This window comes from Amblyomma mixtum, chromosome 4 (assembly GCF_055824585.1).
Source record: "Amblyomma mixtum isolate Tamu chromosome 4, ASM5582458v1, whole genome shotgun sequence".
Taxonomy (NCBI): Eukaryota; Metazoa; Arthropoda; class Arachnida; order Ixodida; family Ixodidae; genus Amblyomma; species Amblyomma mixtum.
This window is the reverse complement of record NC_143015.1, coordinates 132,844,041-132,852,297: the sequence shown is the minus strand read 5'-3', so window position 1 is coordinate 132,852,297 and position 8,257 is coordinate 132,844,041. Positions and strand designations below refer to the sequence as shown.

General features: G+C 44.2%; 1 protein-coding gene across 1 annotated transcript; it reads right to left on the bottom strand.

The window, feature by feature from the left end:
- Window positions 1–3,124: 3,124 nt before the first annotated feature.
- Window positions 3,125–8,173, bottom strand: mRpL12 (mitochondrial ribosomal protein L12). Its single transcript, XM_089588044.1, has 5 exons — window positions 7,987–8,173; window positions 7,679–7,844; window positions 7,241–7,315; window positions 4,949–5,080; window positions 3,125–3,431 (listed from the first exon to the last, which is right to left on the bottom strand). The coding sequence occupies exons 1-5, from the start codon at window positions 8,067–8,069 to the stop codon at window positions 3,315–3,317; spliced, it is 573 nt and encodes a 190-aa protein (XP_089444170.1). The 5' UTR covers window positions 8,070–8,173; the 3' UTR covers window positions 3,125–3,314.
- Window positions 8,174–8,257: the final 84 nt, after the last annotated feature.

Sequence of the window (8,257 nt, the reverse complement as noted above, 5' to 3'; positions counted from 1 at the left end):
GTAGTCTGAACTCAATACACAAACGGTAAAGCGTAATGCTCCCCACCAAGAGCTTCAGATCTGGTTAAGCGCTTAAGGGGGATGTGGGGATCAGATCGCAAAAATCGTGAAAAAAGTCGATATTTGAAAAGTACACTTTTTGGCATCTCCAACACTGTTTCTATGTTGTACTGAAATATTTCACCCAAAAATAAACTTTAAGCGCTCCAAATAAATATATTTGTCGGCATCTACCCATAGACACTGTGTGCTAGATAAGAACTTTCAGGCTTGTTTTCTCGAAAGTTTGTTTTGAGCTTAATACCTTGCTCGTGGAAAGCGTAGCACAGCAGTGGGTGCATGGATTTTTACCGTTTGTTTTGTTGTGATCACTGAAACGTGGTCTGCGTCAAGACAGTCTCAGATTTACCATTTAGGCTCACATGTTTTTATTACGTGGTAATTAGAGCATGATACATTCTAAACATAAAAGAAGGTGCATATTATGTCCTTTAAAAAAAGAGCAGAGAAATTAAAAAAATTGAGAGAGTCTTGATTTACACCACACTTCTTAGTAAATATTAAAAGCATTTGCAGACCTGTAGCCTGTTTTTTGTCATGCTAGGCTTTCCACAAGCAAGCAACATGTGGACACCATATAAACAATGATAAAAGGGAACCTACTGAAGCCGTCATCAAATGCTGTTTTAAACCAGTCTGTCAAATTTCATCACTCTAAGCTGAAAAGTTGCCTTCGATCCCCACATCCCCCCTTAAGAGCATCATAGATGCTTTTGCATCGAGTGGTCTGATGGTTAGATATAGTATTATTCACACATTTATGGTTTCATTGCAGTTGGCAAATTGCAACAACAGTAATTGGAACTTGTTGGGACGTCGAAATTAAAGAAAGCACTGTAGTGCGGCAAATCTCAGATTCATTCTGTGCTGTAGTATTTAACATAGCCCAGATATAGAGAGGATACTCTGCTTTGTTAGAGAATTTCGGCATAGCAGATCTTATTTACCTGACAATGAAATGTAACTTTGTTGGTACGTTGTACCTTGCTGTTGTGTTCCATAGGCTTTATTCGTATGTAGTATGTACAGTTAATTCATAAGCATTATTTAATATTCGAGATATTAGCAGGCAGCATGTTTAAAAGTGCTTTCGGAATATGCACACTGGCCCCAATGTACTTTGACAAACGGAATGGTAAACCGAACCTTGCTGAAATCACTGGACTGATTCTGTTCAAAATGCAGTAGATTTGATAGGCTCATTGCGGGGCTCACAGTATAGCGAGAGCGCCAAACCCGCTTAGCGTCGATAAGCAACGCAGCAGGTAAGCCGATAGCGCCCTCTGCCCACAAAGTTCATGCGTCGTTATCGATACGCCTAGGCACGCTTATGACGCAATCGCTTGCGCTTTGCTTTTCGCACAGTACTGCTTCCACTTTATTTGCAGTAACATCGCGCGAACAAAAAAAAAAGCTGGTGAAGAGACGAGATGGCGCAAAAATGTGGTTAGCATGCGAACGTTTTAAAATACTTTTGTCGAGTCCCATGCAAGTGAAATATAAATGCAAAACATTTGAATATAACAACAGCCTGTGGGCTACTATGCCCACTGTACCGTGGCTGCATTATGCAAAAATGCAGCGCTATTAAAATGCTGCCACTTTAGCTGTCCAGGCATCTGTTTGTGCTACTGTGAGCTTGACAATACTTTAGTGGTTTCCCTTTCATATAACTGTGGCGCCATCTGGTTATAAAAACTAAAAGCACGTGGTCTCGACGATCCGAAGGGAGCTCTTCATTGAAGGCCGCCCTGGAGAGAGTGTAAACAACAATAAAACATGACGAGCGCTCCTGAAAGAGAACTCTGCACTTAAAATATACAAACAGTATTTTACGGAAATGTGCTCACATGGTGGGCTACACTGGTAATGATGAGTTTCACTACAAGTTGGCTTTTTATGATATATTCAGTGCCAAATTAAAATTATAAATCCTTGTTTCTTTGATGTCACAATGCTCAATTCTTACAATACAAGGCACAATCTTTTCATTTCCGCTTAATCTGATGACACGTTTTAGTTGCTGGTCAGTCCCTTGAAGCATAGCATGATCCCCCTCACGCAGAGACCCAAGTGCGGATATGCAGTGGCAGATGCGTGCGTGCCCCTTCGGGCTGTCTGCACATGTACTTGGCACCTCTCATTAGTGGATCATGGATCACACCAAGCTACAGCACTAATGAGCACCAGCAGGATATCTCTTCCATCTAACATCTGCGAAAAAATCAGCAATGCTGAAGGAAACAGTTCACAATGGCTTTGGAACAATTCAAACTAGGGGTGGTATTCTCCCGGTGTCGCATTAGGGCGGGGCCCAAAAAAGTACATACAGTTGCTCGAAGAAACGGAAAACGCCGCCGGCACTTTCCTCGGTGGTGCTTTCATTCACTCCGAGCAGAGACAATTTACCACTGCTGATTCACTAGCAGCAGTAGTTTCGTATCTTTAATTAGTAGTTGTTAATTATAGCAGAGACGATTATTTTTTATTTCAAGCAGCATAATGTACATACCACAGTCAATGAGTACTTATAATGTCATCTCGTCGCTGCGGGCAACGTCTGCTTCGTCGTCTGCTTACGACGGTGCAAAGTAAGTTCGCATGGCGAGCGGCAGCCCGGCTCAGCAGACAGTAATTTGGCCGCGCCGCAAGAATCCCTGCTTCACTGCTGCTCGCTCCGATGGAGTACGAGGAAAGGAGACCCAGTGTTGTCGTGTGCTGACTCGCACGATAACCGTGGCGACATCAAAAAGCTTTGTCGGTCAAAGCAAACGAGTCGTGGTGTCCGCGGACACGGCACTCTTCTTCGCAGCTCAAAAATCAGGCAAGGAGATCAATTTCCTAGCCCGTCGCCCGCATGAATCGCTTCAGCGCATTCCGTTGTTCGGCTAAGCGTAGTAAATTGGGGCGACGTCACGATGACGTAGCAGGAAGGCGGATCCGTGTCGTCATGCCGCTGTCACTGCGGCTCGAGCCAATGACCAAAGAGCGAAGGCGACATGTCCCAAAAGGCGACACCGGGAGAATACCAACCCAGGAGTAACCAGAAGATTTTGCAATAAAAGATGTGTATGAATTATTTTATTTCTATGCTATACAGGCACCAGATAAGGGAACAAGAAAAATGTGTGTGAAAATGCCCAGCTTCTCCGATGACAACAGTACAACCTGGACAATGAATAGTCACGGCACTTCTTCCTTAAAAAAAAAAAGAAGTAAACTGTACAGTTCCTACGTAGCACTTGTGACACGTCTTAGACGACTTCGCATGTTCCACCGGCCATTTCAATGCTCGCTTTTAGCTTTTCAGCTTCTTCTTTAGCCAAGTCCGCTTTCACTACCTGGGGCACACTTTCCACAAACTTCTTTGCCTGGAAAAAAGTAGAAGCATTTTCTGCATTAAGCGGCACAAAAACCAACCTGACAACATTAATTTAACATTTAATTTAACATTTAATTTAACATTTATTTTAAAAACATTAAGCAGTGTTGGCCACAGGTTAAAGCAAAATCCACAGTAAAGCAAGCATGACCATGCTGCAATATATATATACCGGGTGTTTTTTTTTAGAAGGTCCAAAATTTTTAAAAAAAGGTAAATTGCTTTAGATTTATTTTAGCACTGGGGCTATACTGGAGGCTACGGCGAGCGCCAGGCAAGAGAAAAACTGCTTTAATTACTTCGCTGATTAACTAAATATGTTAATTCACTTTTCTAATTTTTGTTTTAGGGGATATGTTGTATTCGCAGAATTGGAGATCGTCCTCTAAACAGTCCAACCGAGAAAAAATTTTTATTAAAAATTTTTCACGCACGTTATGAGGCGCGAAAAAGTCACCCTGGTAGGCATCTTCACACCGTAACGCAGCAGCGGGAGCGCCTCTGACGTAGTTCACTCCGCCCTGCGCTTTACGTCACGCGTCCCGGACTGGCGGCCTGCGCTATCACTGCTTATCTCGCTTGGCTCCGCGGCCTCATGTAATGCCGCGCTTGAACAAAAACACATTGACACAAAGTGCAGGGCGGAGCGAGCTACGTCAGAGGCGCTCACAGACGCTGTGTTACAGTGTGAAGCTGCCTACCAGGGTGACTTTTTCTCGCTTCGTTACGCGCGCAAAAATTTTTTTCATGAAGATCTTTTTTCTTGGCTGGACTGTTTGGAAGACGATCTCCAATACTGCTAATACAACATATCCCCTAAAATAAAAATCATAAAAGTTAATTAACATATTCAGTTAATGAGCGAACTAATTAAAGTAGTTTGCCTCCTACCTGGTGTCCGCCGTAGCCCTCAGTATAGCCTCAGGGCTAAAATAAATCTAAAGGAATTTACCTTTCTTTAAAAATTTTGGACCTTCTAAAAAAAAAAAACCCGGTATGTATTCCGAGCCTTACTCCTTTCCGAACATCCCACCTTTCATGCTGGGCATCTTGAAGGGGCCATCATACAGTTCACCTTATCACAACACAGAAATGTACCCAAGAGCTATGAAGTACAAGTGGCGGCAGCTTGTGGAATGGAGTGGAACCAAAATACGCCAAACTCTTGCAGAGGTGCGACACTGTTCCTGACAGGAAGCACGCAGGAGTCAACGGACCAACATTATCTCAGCGAAAAAGCATTCATTCTCGGAGGCAATAGGACTGCAACACAGCTGCTCACAATAGTACTCCAACATGTTTATCACAAACCTCAAAAGCTGGTGGCACTGCTTTCTGGTGCAGCCAACCAAAATCATCATCATCCGTCTTTTGGATGTATATCAGTATGATGAGCATTCAGTGACACTTATATTAGTGTATCAACTGAAACTTATGCTGCAGTTATTGCAATAAAAGACACTGTGCACCATGTACTACATGCACACATGTACCAGACCGACGTACCTGCACCAGGTTCATGCCTTCCATGAGGTTCTTCATCTCCTTGATGAGCTGGATCTTCTTGGCATCGTCAAACTTCACCAGCTTGACAGTGAATGATGTCTGTACCTTAGCTACCTTCTCGCCTTCATCCTCCTGCAGGTTATAGGAACATTTTTTTTTTTTAGAAAATAAAAACACATCAGTCATGGCTTCAGTTTAGACCGGGCGAGACTTAGTTCAAGACTTTCTTTTGAATAAGCCCGCTTCATGTGGTTTCAATACTAAAACCCCTGAACAAGAGAAGCAATGGATGACAATACACGCACATACAGTAGACTCCCTTTAAGATGAACTCCAAGGGACCATGAAGACTGTTCATCTTATCAGAAGTTCATCTAATTAGGAGTGCTTCTTAAAATGATGTTCGAGCATGCAGTGTGTGTCCAAATACTTTGTATATGTGAACAAAGCCATGAAATAGTCTTTTAGGAAAAAAATAATTGCAACATAAGCATTTATTGCACTACTAGTGCAGTGCATCAGGCACTGTTGGGTGTTGCCCAGTCTGTTATTTTTTTTTGTGTCTGTCGAGAAAATCGTCTGCTTGCTACAAGCGTAGGCATATTCACTTAACCTTCCAAGATATCCTTCAGTGCCCTCACAGGGGAGGAGCAGCGACAGTTCTGCTTTCACAGAATCGCCCTTTCAACGGAGACGTGGTTAGGTCTCCGTGCCTCCCCGCGTCGCATGGATCGTCGGCGGTGCAAAAAAGCTTTCAATTTTTTAGCTTTTTTTTCTTTCCTTCCGCTGAAATACTGCTCGCATGGTCGAGTAAAGCTGCATGGCTTGGGCACGGCTGGTCATGAAAGTTCATCTTAACCAATTAGCACGTGTGCAGTGTACGTCTTAAGCAGATTTTTTTTGCATTGACTCTATGGGAAACCAAACAAATGACCACCACTGTTCATCTTAACCAAGGGTTCATCTTAAGCGAGTTCGTCTTAACGGGAGTCTACTGTAGTTATAACCATGTCACACATGCAAGGTTGACCTCCCTTAAACTCCCTTCAAACAAAGTAGCCTTTACCTCAAGGGAGACACCCAGTGTCACATGGCAGTCCTTAAAAAAAGGAAATTTAAAGAAGCCCCTTGCAAAGATAATCAGTCGTCTCCCTCGAAAGGTGGAGTATTCTTGTTCCCAACGTGCTTTACTTTCGAGTGAGTAAATAACATTTTTCTGCAATAATTTTGTCCTTACTAAAAATTATATTAGTTTTTATTGTATAATATAGTATTCTAGCTTTGTTAGTTATGAGTAATTCCGGCGACCGCACTGTATTCTCAAACTAAGCACCTGACGACTTGCCTCGACTATTCCGTTTTTGTTTGTTTTGATCTGACACAAGCACACTCGCATGTGTGGCTGTGTAGTGCTATAATGGAAGACGCATTCACACAACCCACAGAGTTTCCGCCAGTGAGGTGCCAGAGCAGAGAACCCGCAGAGTCGCAATCCATTGCATGCCACACATGATGTGCAGCAGAGGACGACAGTGCTATGCCTCTCTCTGAGAACGTTTTTTTTTTCTCCAAAAATGTTAGTTCTTTATTATGCCTACATAATTATATGTTGTGAGGCTCCAATTTTGCACAAAAGTGGCATTTGGCAGTCAATTTTGTTTTACACTTCGTTTGGGTGGGGTACTTGCCCGATTCGGTCAGAATTAATCGAAAATCTCCATCGTCTGTGGTGATGGCGGACTGAAGCGGCAAACTTTCGCAACAGTCGTACTCATAATGCCATCTGTGCCCGCTGGAGGAATGAGCGCTCTACCATTGAGGCTGAAGCAAAACGCAAGAGGGGTTTGCGGGGTGAAAGCGGCTGCACGGTTGGTTTGAAAGTGCTTTCTCGGCTATTTTATGTAATTTGGGTGCAGAAAACGTCGCACGCAGCTGCACCCATTCCTGCACCTTGCATTTCTCCCATGAGTTTTTCCACAGCCTACCTGCACAGTACTCGTTCATCTGGAGGGCGCATGATGGCGCTACCGGCATCATTAGTGCGAAAGCTGGCAGTTTTGATTCGCCGTCGCCACCGACAATGAAGATTTCCGATTAATTTTGACCGAAATAGGCAGGTACTGGGGCCAAACGTAACATAAAACATAACTGACCGCCAAATTCCACCTCTGTGCAAAATTTCCAGTCCTAACAAGAAAACGGTTAAGCCGAAGGAATTTTTTTTCGATGTTCTCTGATTGACGAAACAGTCGGTACATCGGAAACGATGCATGTGCCCAAGGCCACACTTACCTCCTGCGACGCAGCAGGTGCTGGCGCTGCCCAGCCTCCAGCCATCATGGGTGTCTCCTGAATGTTCAGCGTTTTCTGCAAGACACGAAAGACGAATAGCATTTAACGTCTTGATCCAATCGCTTAGGAAATCGCCGGACTCGAAGCTTGCAATTCGCCACGGCACTCGACACGATGCGCACTAGAAGTTGAAAGTACTTACACGCGCATTAACACATGCCACAACAAAACTGCGAACTTTTTCCGTCAGTGCGCCTGAGACAAAATGCCACCAGTAATGCGAGAATACAACGCACGTTGCGAGTTTCAAATGCGGCGCACTAACCACCCCTCATTGAAATGCACCATTCTAGCGCAGTGCGTCGCAAAATACCGCGAATGCGATCGTCGAGCTAAGCTCGATGGAAGTTTCAAAGGGACCCAGGAACACGCTATTACCTTGAGAAGGTCGTTCAAGTCGGCGACTTCCATCAGCGTTAGCTTTGAGATGTCGTTCACTATCCTAGTGATTTTTTCGGGGTACTGCCTCTCCTCGTTGCTAGGTGCTGGTTGCGCTAACGCTTCCGTGCTGTACTTCAAGGCAGCCACTGGAGCTGCAGGGTACCTAAAATTGGAAAGTGAGGCGGGGTATGATTTCATGAACCAAATAAATCGCGCTTTGGTAAATGTAGCGCGTGTGATGATGAACGGCGGGACATGTGCTTGGAGAAGATCGTGTGCGCTGCTGGGCGTTTAGGTGATCCTACCTTTTGTGGATTGCTCGCATGCAATGCTTTCCTGTCGACAGGAACGACCCACACCTCCGGGCCATGGTGAGCGAAAACGACATGTTTTAAAATTGTCAGTAACGGTATTTACTCGCCCGAAACTTAACCCTCAGCAACCTCACGCCGCGAAACACATGCTCGGCGGGCTGTGAAGCAGCTCCGCAGCTACGGAAACCATTCAGCTCAAAATACAAACTTAAATGTCAAGCTACACTTTTACAAGTTAATATAAACTTTGCACAAAAGCATA

Coding starts and splice junctions, on each gene's coding strand:
- mRpL12 (XM_089588044.1), bottom strand. CDS start 8,069: ATGTCGTTTTCGCTCACCATGGCCCGGAGGTGTGGGTCGTTCCTGTCG. Junction 5,081..7,240: donor CACCTGCTGCGTCGCAGGAG/GTAAGTGTGGCC, acceptor TATAACCTGCAG/GAGGATGAAGGCGAGAAGGT. Junction 3,432..4,948: donor AAGGCATGAACCTGGTGCAG/GTACGTCGGTCT, acceptor ACTTTTTTCCAG/GCAAAGAAGTTTGTGGAAAG.